This window comes from Neolamprologus multifasciatus, chromosome 23 (assembly GCF_963576455.1).
Source record: "Neolamprologus multifasciatus chromosome 23, fNeoMul1.2, whole genome shotgun sequence".
Taxonomy (NCBI): Eukaryota; Metazoa; Chordata; class Actinopteri; order Cichliformes; family Cichlidae; genus Neolamprologus; species Neolamprologus multifasciatus.
The window spans coordinates 14521416-14534171 of NC_140460.1; the positions used below are offsets into that span (position 1 = coordinate 14521416).

Consider the following 12756-nt stretch of genomic DNA (forward strand, 5'->3'; position numbering starts at 1 on the left):
CGCTCGTCTATGTTTGGGTGTGATTTAAATTTATTAGACTCAAAATTTAAATTTTGTTCTATTTCCATAAAAGCCAACATTAAACTTCCCAGTAGGCTGATTTTCAGTGTACAATACTGATAGTGTGTTTCATTTTGGGAGTCATTTCTAAGCCAAATATATTCCGTTACAGGCATTTTTTTTCACTTTTTAAAATTCTGTTTATATGTTGTTATCAGATCTTTTGGCATTTCCAAATAACTTAGGTTTGGACATCTTTTTACATTCAGGTGTAAAACCCAAACCCCCAAATTTCTTTATTGCATTTTTTTATTATTATCTCAGAGCAAAAATATACCGCGGCTGCATGTAATAAAACTAAAGATGGAAATAATAATCATCATCTGAGTCCTTGACGAATCAAACCCTATTGCATTTCTCATTATCCCGGTAAATTGTCGAGGGAACTTTCAGGCGTGCATTTATTAGACAATCAGTTTTTGAATAAGAAACATAGCCGACTTCTCCCTCGTGAGTATAGGAGGCTCAGCCCCTAAAATAATTTCCTCTTATCTAATTCATTGATCATAAAATGAAGCCGGTGTGGGCATGCAGCAGCAGCAGCAGCAGCCTACATGTTAAATTGCATGCGCTGTTCTGCGATAGATAGCATAGCACAATTTAAAACTTCAATGCAAGCCGAAATATACAGTGCAAACATGCGGCATACTACCTCGCGGTTGCAGATGAGCGTCATATAGCCTGCCGATTGGGAGGATTGTGTAGGAGCTGTTTCTTTCTCTTTTTTCTCCCTCTTTCCCCCCTTTTTTCCTGCCATCCTGCCATCGCGGATGTACTGGGAGGGGGAAGAAAAAAAAAAGTCGGAGACGTTCTCAACTGATTGTTCTCTGGGTCGGGGTGAGGAGGATCTTTCTCCCAAAACGATCATATTTTAGACGATATTTTCAAGTTGTTGTTGTTGTTGTTTTTTTTGTAAAGACAGATGTGATGGAAATCTTCTTGTTCCAAGCTGCCGATTGACGCATGCGTGTGCGAGGAGACAGGGAGCGTAGAGAGAGCGTGAAAAAGAGACAGAGATGGGGATGAAATGTGGGAATATCAGACAGAAAAGCGAACTATGCTTTGCTTTATTTTGGGTCTCGAAATAAAACGAGGTTTGGGTCACGATAGTCAATGTATATCCCGCGGACGTGTGCAAAAATCTGCGGGTTTTTAGACGGGTCATTTAGAAACACGCGTGTGAGTGCGATGTGATGATATGTTAAAGAACCGAAAACCATCTTTAGAGTATCTGTTTACATTAAGCCACACAAAGAAGAGAGGAAGATGAGATGATAATACGCAGCCCGCAAAATACACACATGTACAGAGAGAGGATGAGAGAGAGAGAGAGAGAGAGAGAGAGATGGAGGCCAAAGACAACCTTAAATAAATCTGCTTAGCAGTGTAACTAACTGGGGTTGTATCTCCACTTACAGCATTTTGACGGTGTGTGTAGGGGGGGGGGGGGGAATCATCCGTCTGCCTTTCGTTTAATAATCACAGCTGAAAGTATCATATATCAAGCACATTAGCCCGAGGGCTATTAGGCAGTGGTCCTGGTTGACATTTGCATTTTAAAACGATCACTCTGCGCCTCTTTAAAAAGAACAATCTGTCAAATCGATGTGAACTAATGCAGCAATTACAGACGCACAATGACGGCTCCTCTTAACGTCTGTAGTTATTGCTATATGTAATATTTCCTCGCTGTTTGTAATTCTGCCGATGCCTAGTTTTAGTTTTACACATTGGCACGCGTGGGCCCAAACCGTGTGCGCGCCCGCGTGTATTATCATATGTGCTTGCTCGTGGGAGTTAGGTGGTTTAAGGGAATGCTAACAAAAAATGGAATTGTAAAAGGTTTTTGTGACCCCGTCCACACCCCCAGCTACCCCACTGGCAGCGGGATAACAGAGGTTAAAACCGGCTGAAGTGTCATTGAGCAAGAGTGGAAGACCTCTCGGTTGCAAATGAACTGTCGTGCTTTTATTATTATAATTACTATTTTTAATGTTATTTATTTATTTTTATTATGTGAAAATGCGAATAAAACCGGGTTCCGCTGTATTAAAGGCCCACATATACGTGTGCATTTTTGGGGGGCTTTACGTCCAGAGTGCTCCCCGGCGTCTGTGCGTAAAGCTGTACAGTAAATTGGTTGCACGGTATAGTCACCTCTCTGGATTGAAGTCAGGTTTTAACTGGAAAAGAGGTTGAAGGTCCATGTTTGTTGCGATTCATTACATTAAATGGAATCGGGAAGGGATCCTGGGTATTACCCCCCTCTACACACACCACACACATACACCCCTTTCCTTATTTTTCTTCTTCTTTTTTTCTACTACTACCTCCCGCTCTTTGTTTATGTTGTAATGTACATATTTTTTCGTGAAGGTATTATAATAGCCGCTCTCCGTGCTGATTGGGCGCTCAGGTTGGTGAGTGAACGCCCTGCAGATTATGTCAGATTGCGTGCAGAAACCAAACCAGCCCAGCCTTTGAACTTCACCGCTTTTGGCTCGTATTCACGCTCTTCCGCTCATTTCCAAGCCAGGTGCTTGACGACAAACCTCAGAGAGAGAGAGCGCGCGCGTGTGTGGCAGAAAAAAAACACCTAATACTTTTACGACTCCAGCAAACTGACTGCGGAACATCGCTTTCACCTTTGTGGATTTTTTTTTTACGTGTGTGCGTCTCGCATGTGTTTTTTCCCGTATTGCCTGGCGCAGGTCTGACAGAGTTGTTACTGGACTTAAACGAAGGCGCACCAGTGTTTAAACTCGGGGAAAACGCACCGGGCGCTGGATTTTTCTTTTCTTTTCTTTTGCTTTTGTTTTCCAGAATCTGAAGATCCCAGGCGGGGCATGACTGGTATCGGGCATCTAGACAGGTGAATAGTTTGCCTTCTTTCCGATCAGAACTTTTCCTCGTCATTAAAATTGGGGATAAAAGTATAGTCTTAAGATGTCAAAGCCTGCTGATCATATCAAGAGACCCATGAACGCGTTCATGGTTTGGTCCCGGGGCCAGAGGAGGAAAATGGCACAGGATAATCCCAAAATGCACAACTCTGAGATCAGCAAAAGACTGGGCGCTGAGTGGAAGCTGCTGTCAGAGTCTGAGAAGAGACCTTACATCGATGAGGCCAAGAGGCTGCGGGCTCAGCACATGAAGGAGCACCCCGACTACAAGTACAGACCCAGGCGCAAACCCAAAAACCTGCTCAAGAAGGACCGGTACGTTTTTCCGCTGCCTTACCTCGGGGACACCGATCACTTGAAGGGACTTCCCGTGTCGGCCGCGGACTCTCTTTTGGGCTCTTCAGAGAAAGCCAGAGCGTTTCTGCCGCCGACATCCGCCCCATACTCCTTCCTCGACCCGAGTCAGTTCAGCTCCAGCGCCATCCAGAAGATGACCGAGATGCCCCACACATTGAGCACCAGCACTTTGCCGTACGCATCCTCACTGGGATACCAAAACGGCGCGTTCGGCACCCTTGGGTGCCCCAGTCAGCACACCCACACCCACCCGTCGCCCACAAACCCGGGCTATGTCGTCCCGTGTAACTGCACAGCCTGGTCAGCGTCAAGTTTACAGCCCCCGGTGGCCTACATACTTTTTCCAGGTATGACCAAGACTGGGATAGACCCATATTCATCCGCACATGCCACTGCCATGTAACCCTCAAGACTCATTTGCTCTTTTTAATTCACTTGAATACTGAAATGCATGTAAATATATTATGGACAGCGCGCCCTATTAAAAAGGCATGAACAGTGTTAACTGCCTTGGACTTGTTATGGCACAAAAAAGAGGAAAAAACAAACTTTTGCAGAAATCCACCAAGTTCCTGCCTGAGCAAAGGAGCTGGAGTTTGGTGTAAAGGACGGAGCCCTGTGAACTGTAAGAAATGTAAATGTTATAACGTTTATGGCAACCAGAAAAGGAGGCCTTTAACTTTATTTATTGTGTACATTTCAGTGCTGATATGCTGATTTGTGTTGATTATTGATAGGCTTCACTTTTATTTTGAAAAATTGGCTTGCACAATTAGCGTTCATATTTCCTGTATCAGCCTAAGGAGTCCACATTTTGGCAATTTTATGACGATGTTCTGGACATAGGGTCAAAATCGGGACATGTAGGCTGGATTACATACGGGTTATATTGTTATATTTATCACAAAAAAAGAGGAAAGAAAAAAGAAAACTGGCACATAAAACTATACGGTCTATTTAAGAAGACACAAATGAGGAAAAAAAATCATTTACATCCAGATGTTTCATTTTGCATTTTTACCTGTGGTTCAGTGCTAATATAGTCACACGCGTCATTTTAGTTTGTTTTTTGTTTTTTAAGGATAACTTCTATTTGAATTCAAGGAGTTCTATGTGTATTTTCTATCTAAGATGGTAATTTAAAACCTGTCATGTTATGGAAAGGATAATGTATCTAGAAGGTTGATACCTCCTGCTCTTTGTTCAAGTGCCGAGCAAAGACATTTTCAATAAAGACAATCTGTCTTCAACCAGATCAATTTCCTGTATTTGTAGGTTATTGAGACCACAGAGATAGCGTTATAATGTGCACGTGCTGCGGGGGGCGTTTAAACCGCCAAAATAAAAGTTCGATTAAATAGATATAAAAGGTTTAATGATCACAAACTAATAATTATTTTAAAATTTAAATTAAAATAAATATACAAAATTGAAGTTATAAATTATGAAAATACTTTAATCTTTTTAAAGATTAAAAAAATACACCCGAGCTAATCAATACTGTTGATAGTCTGCACATTAGAACAATAGCATCAAATCAATCCTCTTTTCCCTCATCGATTCCCTCTCCCGTGTGCGGTAGTTAAAGCTGTCAGTTTCCGGCCCTTTGATCATTCCACAAAGCTTTATTCCTTAACTGCTTCTTTTTCTTTCTTTCTTTCTTTCTTTCTTTCTTTCTTTCTTTCTTTCTTTCTTTCTTTCTTCTTTTTTTTTATTTTTTTATTATGATGATTGCTCTGGTGCGTGTTGCAGAAGCAGGGTTCAGGCATGTTCGGCGGTGCAGCATGATGAAGGTGTGTTTGTGACACCGGGATGAACCGGTTTTTGATGTTTGACAGTTCAGGAGAGGCCTCCCTGGAGGGATTCCGCCCGTCCGACTCGTCTGACTGCTTAATCACTTCAAGAAGCTGCTTAATTATAGGTTTAACTAATGGAGAATACTGATTTTTTTTCCCCCCCCTCTCTCTCTCGCTCCATTTTTTCCCACCCAATCTGCGACTTTTTGGTTAGTTGTACAGCAGCCTACCACTCGACTGTGATGCGGTTTAAAAAATCTCTGCGTGTGCGATTTCTGCTGCAGCCAAAAACTTCGTTAAAACCTCTATCAGCGCCGAGTCATCTGCACGTGTTTAAACCTGCAGCGACCTGTGAATGAAAAAGGCCCCGGCTCTCATTAAGACAGCAGAGAGTGAGCACAGCTTTACAACTCACCCCCAAAAAAACAAGCAGGAAAGAAAGAAAACTTAGACCCAGCGCGGGGTGCGAGGGGGTCTGTTTCTTCTTCTATTCTTCTTAATGGAGACTGATGGATTTGCGTACCGCGCGCGCGCGCACGTGTGTGAGTGTGTGTCGCTTGCCCATATTAATACTGTAGTAATAATTAAAAAAATCATTCCACATCCAAATTGTTTACTTATCTGCCAGGAACATATGTGGAGAGAAGTTACCATTCTGCACTATTGCCCAAGGTGCAATTCCATCCTGGGGAGGAAGAGGAGGGAGGGCAGGGGAAAGGAGGAGAGGGGGGCAGATTTTTATGACAGACTTGCTTCTTATCTGGAGCTGTAAATTAGGGTGATACTTCATTGAACCGAATGTGAAGTTTTACATCAAAACCCTAAAGCGCTCTAATTCAACTTTGAAATGAGACAATTATAATTACTTTCAGGAGTAGCTGCGGACTTGGATAAAGGCCCGTCTGTATGTATGTGTATATATATATATATATATTCATTTTTTAAAAATATATTTAAGACAGTATTGTTTGCAGTCTCTTTTATTTTTAAGTTTTACATCACAGGATTCACTCACTACCTGTAATTATCCAACTTAGTCACGGAAATTGAGTGCGGTTACAACGCCCTGAAATAAATAACGATAAACGGCATGTGAGAGGTATAATGGGAGGGAAATTATGATTTGGAATTATAGAGGGAAAGGGTGTGTGTGTGTGTGTGTGTGTGTGTGTGTGTGTATGTGTTTAAATCTCTCTTCCCCCCTTGACGTTTTTATTGGAGCACAACAGAGAGAATTCAATCTGCCTTATCTCTCCAGGACTCCTTTTCAGCGCGAGATCAGAGGAAAAAGGAGAGGATAATTGTTCTTTATTTTATTTAATTTAACGCGACAGCCAGCGCTTTCAGGTCATTTATATGCTTCATTTGGTGATAAAAGTCAATGAGGAGGGGAAACACCGAGTAAAGCAGGCGCTTTGACTTCTTTTCATTATTATTTTATTTCTCTCAGCAACATAAAGTATATAAAAAAAAGAAGTAAAACAGACGAAACAATAATTGGATGAGGAGGTGAGGAGGTGGACATTTTTAATTAAAAGTCATGGGTCATTTACATTATTGTGTTTTAATGTCACCCTGAAATCATCAGCAGGAAATGGACTTTGATAAGTGGCTTTGAAAATGTGGTTTTGTATTTAGGCGTGCTAATTTTCTAAAACAGAGGTCGAAGATTATGATGATGAAGATGATGATGGTAGTGTCATTGTTGTTGCTTCTTTGATGGTGATGATGATGATGATAGAAGAAGGGGAAAATATGCCAAGACACAGATCGGCTTATCACAGCTGAATTCATTTTTATTTCAACGCGAGATTTCACATTTTATAAAAAAAAAAAAATGCATTTTTGTGAGTGAGTGTGTGTGTCTGTGTAAAAGCTGATCTCATTTCAGCATATTAAATATTGTCTAAAAAAATAAAAAAGGAAGAAGTCATCACTGGCTAAATCCTGGTCTATCTAAAATTGAATCTGGGATACCATTTTGACGGGAGAAAAAGTAAAACCGTACAGTTTTGTTGTTTGAAGACGCGGGGGCTTGAATTTGGAGGTCCCTGAATTCTCATTTGAAAGAAATGAAATGGTGAACGAGCTGATAAAGAAAAAAATGGGAGGGGGGCGGCTGAGCTGAGAGAAAAGGAATCATGGCACGGCTGTTTAATGCGCTGCACCAGTCGGAAAAGTGATTTACACCAAGACTTTATTCCCCCCGACTGATGGAGAGGCAGCGCGAGCTTTCTTCTTCTTCTTCTTTTGCGTTATTGTTTACATATACACATGCAGGCGAGCACACGTGCACGTGGGCCTGTGCGGTCAGTTTTCTGGAGATGATCGGATACAGATTGCTGGGATACGGACGCTATGCTTCACCCACAGAAGCGAACTGCATCCATCAGGTTCAGTCTGTGCAGCGGACAGTTTGCGCGAAAGTTTATTCTGCGCTCAGTTAACCCTTCATTTTCGGATAGTTTTCATTTTTATTTTGTACGTCCCGTAATTTCTGTAACATCTGTAACCCTCAAAAGCCACAACTTCATTTTTGCCTCTCTTATTTTTTTTAATATTTTTAATTATTTTTAAATGAATGAAGTAAAAATAAACGAATGAAATAAATTTAGTGCATATTTTACGTTAAAATGATTTGTGTGCAAAAATATTTCCTGTATTTATTTGAATACTGCTCAATAGTTTTTTCCACATATTAAACCAAATCATAATTTAAACTCCTCAACTCAAAGATGCCCCCAGACATGGATTGCACACTTTTGCCACCAAATGAGAGCATTAAAAAAAATCCAATTCATGCCAGTGTATAAATCTTTTAATCTGACTTATTAAAAGTTATCACATTTGACCACCGTTACATGCTGCATATGTCAATGATTGAGACACACAATGAGGTAAAAGTCATGATCTCAGATCAGATAAAGATCTCAGATCAGAAAAAAATAATACTAATTTTGTCTGCCTGGATTTACATTTTCCTCTTTCCTACCTTGTAACCTCTCAGATTTAATGGTTGCAATCCACTGTTTCAGGTTCATTTCTACATCAAACGTTTTTCTGTCCTTTATTTTGTTTCTCTGATTTTCTTCTTTTTCTCTCTTTATTTATCTGCATGATTTATAGACTGTTTAGCTGAGACGAGCTGTTGTTTCAGAGCCATGTGACCTGCTTTATTTTAGTTATTCATCCTTGTTATCATTATATTATGATGATGACGATGCATATGCTCAGATACCTTACATATACACTGATGTCGTGATGTACAATGAGACATCACACACCTCCACAATTGTGTGTATGCTTCTTGTGATACTTTTAAGCCATTGTCTTGTCTTTGTCCTGAATGTTCATGCCATATAAACTTTCCAGTCATGCATGTGAGCTTTTTAATATTTGAGATGACTTTTCAGACATCACACATAAAACTTTATGTCAATAAGAAAAACATAACATTAATTACAAAATGCAGAGTCTGGAGTGTTAAAGCTAACTTCTTATACTTAAATTACACAATTTTGAAATATTCTGATATTTGATATAAACCTTTGCTTTTTGCAAAACTGCAAATACTTGGTAAAACTCAGTTTCCATATAATATAATTTTTATGTTTTTTATTTTTAAAGAATCTTGAAGGTCTTTTTAGAAGGAAAAGGTTGTAAGTTTGTTACATATATGGAAGCATAGTTGATTAAAAAAAAAAACTCTGATATGACCAATGAGCATTCTTCATTCCTTCATTATTTATAAATAAAGTTGCGTTTTTCAGTGAAATTACTGCATTTATTTGTTTCATTTTTAACAGTTATTATTGTATGTTGTGTTATATTGGATTTATTTTTCTATTCATGTAAGCTGTGCACAGTTCAGTGGAGGCCTCTATACTGTTATGAGCTCATGTGACTCTTTTCTTTAATCACAGGTTACTTCTTTAACCAAACAATCTCCTCAGCTAATCTTTACAAAATACCCTTTTGGAAACATGCCACACCACCGGATGATACGTCATACCAGAGAACAATTCCCGCTATAATGAAATGTGACTAGTGTTGAATATAGAAAGATGAATATAATCACATTTGCCAAGATAGATGCTGTACATGTATGGCTGCTGTACATGTATGGCAGCTGATTACAGTTTAAAGCATGAAGTGGTCTGTATTTGTCTCACTGCACAGGGTGTAGCTCACTGAGGATTTACTGGGTTCATAAGTATCTCAAAAGATTTTTTTCCAACCAAGCCGAATTGCAGAGACAAAAACAACACATTTAAGCAAGGAAAGATGGGGTAAATCTCCTGATAGATACATATATTTTTGGCTGGTCTCTAGTGCAGCCTGATTGTTGCCTCATTCATGACACAAAATAAAGGAGAGTATTGCTGCTCACTGACTGCAAAGCAAGTAAACAGAAGAAAGTCAGCTTCTGACATCAAGTTGTGAAGGGTGGATGCAAATGCATACACACTCTGTCTCTCTCTCACACACACACAGAGCTACCTGGCTGTTTTAGTGCCTTCAGCGACTCAGGTCGAGGGCAGCACTGGCAGTCCGAGCCAATGGAATCCCTTGGTAAAGAGGATGCTAATCGTAGCTTCTTGTGCCTGAGCATGTCTTCCTGGGCCAAATGAGATTAGAGGGATGTGGGGTATGGCGAAACGATGTGCGTGGGGTTCTGGAGGTGAAAGGTAAAGGCACTTATCAGGAGGGTTCCCCTCGGGGTCCTCGACGGCTGACTCAATCAAAACCCTGCACGCACTTCTCACTGGATTAGACTAATCAGGAAGGAGCAGGGGATGTATAGACCACTTATCTGAAAAAAAACATTGGGCTCTCTTTCCCTCTGAAAAGACCCTACAGAAATGTTTGTTAATTTTATTTATTACAGGAATGCTTGTCGATGTGGCAATCTTCCATGGAATCATTAAAAAGGGCTCTTCCACTCACTGAAGGCACGCACTGTTTACATGCTGCAAAGATAGAGGAGCCTTTGATGTTCCAAATTTCCCCTCCTCGTTCACTCATTGTCTTTATTATTTATATATTTACTTAGATTTTTTTTCCTTAATTTATTTCCACCATTTGTTTCTCATGCCACAGCAGATCAGACTGATGGAAGGTAGTCAACATAACAAAGACCCTGAAAGGTGTATGAATATTTATTACCGGGATGACTTCAGAGCCAGACAGGCCGTTAGCAGTCAAAGGAATAGTGAGAAGATAACAGCAATTTTCACACTTATGATTACCTTCAAATTAATCTCTATTTCTTGAAGGGATGTGGGATAGTTGACTAGTCTATCTTCCGTTTCTCGATTAAAAAAAGTTATTTAATCCAAGTTTTAGTTGGTTGTTTGACGAAATAATTCAAAACAATTGAAAATCCTAATGACAGCACGTGTAGAAAAGGGTAAAATACTACTGAAAAATTATTAGGATAGTACTGGAAAACAGCTTTTAATGTATGATTCTGGTCCAGGATAGCAGCAGGTCCTACGTGGCAGCTAAAGCAGATCAGTGCAAACTGAAAGTCTTCTATCAAATTAAAAGTTGAGTTCATGGTCTGACCAGAAACTGAGGCTAACAAACAACAGATGCTGCAGACGCTGAGCTAGCATTAATGAGTCACTTCAGTGGCGCTATCACGCTTCTCCACTGTTCCCACTGTCAAACCACTAATCTTTATAAACAGATGCGCACATGAATGTGTAGAACCAGACTTTTCTTTCTGGTAATTTTCTGATTTACAGTTGTAGTCCACTCCAGTATCTTTTGAATAATCACATCTAGTTAAGTAGTTCATCCAACAAAAGCCAGATGCCGTTCAATAAAATGAAACACTATCAGCTATCGTCTGACAACAATTGATCTTTTTATTATCTTTTAATAATGTATCTGTTTTGAACCAGATATCTTGGCCACACCAGAAGCCGGGCTTGTAACATGTGACGATGATGTAATGTTTGAAGTTTGCAGATTAGCCGATCAGTTGCCAGATTGTTAAACCTTATACTACACAGTTTACAAAATTGTATTTAGCATCATGTTATTGACATTTTTGCCAAAGTCAACATAGCCTTGTTTTAAAAGTTGTGGTACATATTTTAAACAAAGGATTTGAAATTGGCTTAAATTGCTCACTTTCGCATTGACAGCTCGGAGATGCTTGAAGTCAGGAAATTTACTTTGTCTGCAGGCAATTAGAATTTTCAGCATGCGTGCGCTGCAAATGTAACGTCTGAAAACGTTTTTTTTATATGACATTTGGAGCTGATTAACCATCTTCTCTTCTTCTCAATCCATCAAGGGGTTCAGAGGCTTCAGTCAGCTGCTGATCTGAACACACGCAGACATTTAGGCCCGTCACATAATCTGCTAAAGATGACCAAATAGGGTTAAATGCTTTCCTCTTATATACATTGTATGTTTTACGAAAAAAGCAGCTCCTCAATCCAGCATTCGAACAAGAGTGTGATTTCCACTGAAGGCGTACGAGTTTTTGTGTCAGTATTCCTGTGGCATTTACCTCGGTTTACCTATGACTTGATTCTGATTTTGGGGAAAGCCAAAAAAAGAGAAAAAAGGATGCTCAGATAGGCTCCAAATGTATGTGCAAAGGTCACAAAAATCTGTGCCAAAAATCATCTTAAAGAGCTTCTGTACCGGCAGGCATGTGTTGCACTATGGAGGTATCTTTTTGTATTCTGGGTTGGTGTTAATAAAAGTACTTTTCACTTGAATAATGCAGGCGATGATATATTTTATGTCATACATGGGTCATCAGGACATTTTGTTTTGTGCATGGTGTTTCAAAGGGAACATGTTCCCCACTTAACAGGACTGTGTTGTGTTTGGAAACAGATCGTGGTTAATTTTTTGCAGGAATCTGCTTGAATAGTCCAGACTAATATTTTTCCTTGACTGAAACTGGGCTCTTCAACATCTTGATTTCCTGTAAAATATTTTATTTTGATTTAGCATCTCTAATTCATATATTTTATAAGAGGTTTCACACAGGAAATCCAACACAGGCTTAAATTATGTGACCCCACCTCTCTCTCACCAACCTCCAGCTAAACGTCATATGCTTGCCCATCATTCACCTCAGTAAATCAGTCTAGATGATGGATCAGTTTCTGTTAGCTCATTAATAGGATCACCGTAGATGTTCTATAACATAAAGCTAACTTTGAGGAGACGGGATCTTTTAACGGCTTGTAACATTTGCCAGTCGTTGAGTTACTTGAGGCTGATGCAGAATATTAAACATTCAATCTATTGTTATTTACCCCGACCATGCTGCTGTACTGTACCTCGTGTTTGTCCTTGCCTATTCATGCTGTTAACTTCCAGTGAATGCAAGCAGTCACGGCCTGACACACCCTGAACTGAGCAGCCACGGCATCCGATGAAACCAAAAGAACGGCCTTGAGTGCCTTACAGCTGTGATTTATAATCACATTGATTGCTTCAAAGTCCTCCAGTGTACCAGGATGGAATCGGCATGCCATTTAAATCGTTTGCAGGAAGTCTTATATGTGAATAATACGATAATCTTTTCGTCCGCTGTACTGATTTACCTTGGCTCAGGAATGGAATAAGAGTCTGTATGAGAGGTGCCCCCTTTACATTCATTCACC

The 12756-nt window shown here is 39.9% G+C and overlaps 1 protein-coding gene across 1 annotated transcript; it reads left to right on the plus strand.

Annotated features, from left to right (window-relative positions):
* Positions 1 to 225: 225 nt before the first annotated feature.
* sox14 (SRY-box transcription factor 14) lies at positions 226 to 8891 on the plus strand. Its single transcript, XM_085151521.1, has one exon. It carries the CDS (start codon positions 3007 to 3009, stop codon positions 3721 to 3723), a length of 717 nt encoding a protein of 238 aa, XP_085007647.1. The 5' UTR covers positions 226 to 3006; the 3' UTR covers positions 3724 to 8891.
* The last annotated feature ends 3865 nt before the right edge of the window (positions 8892 to 12756 follow it).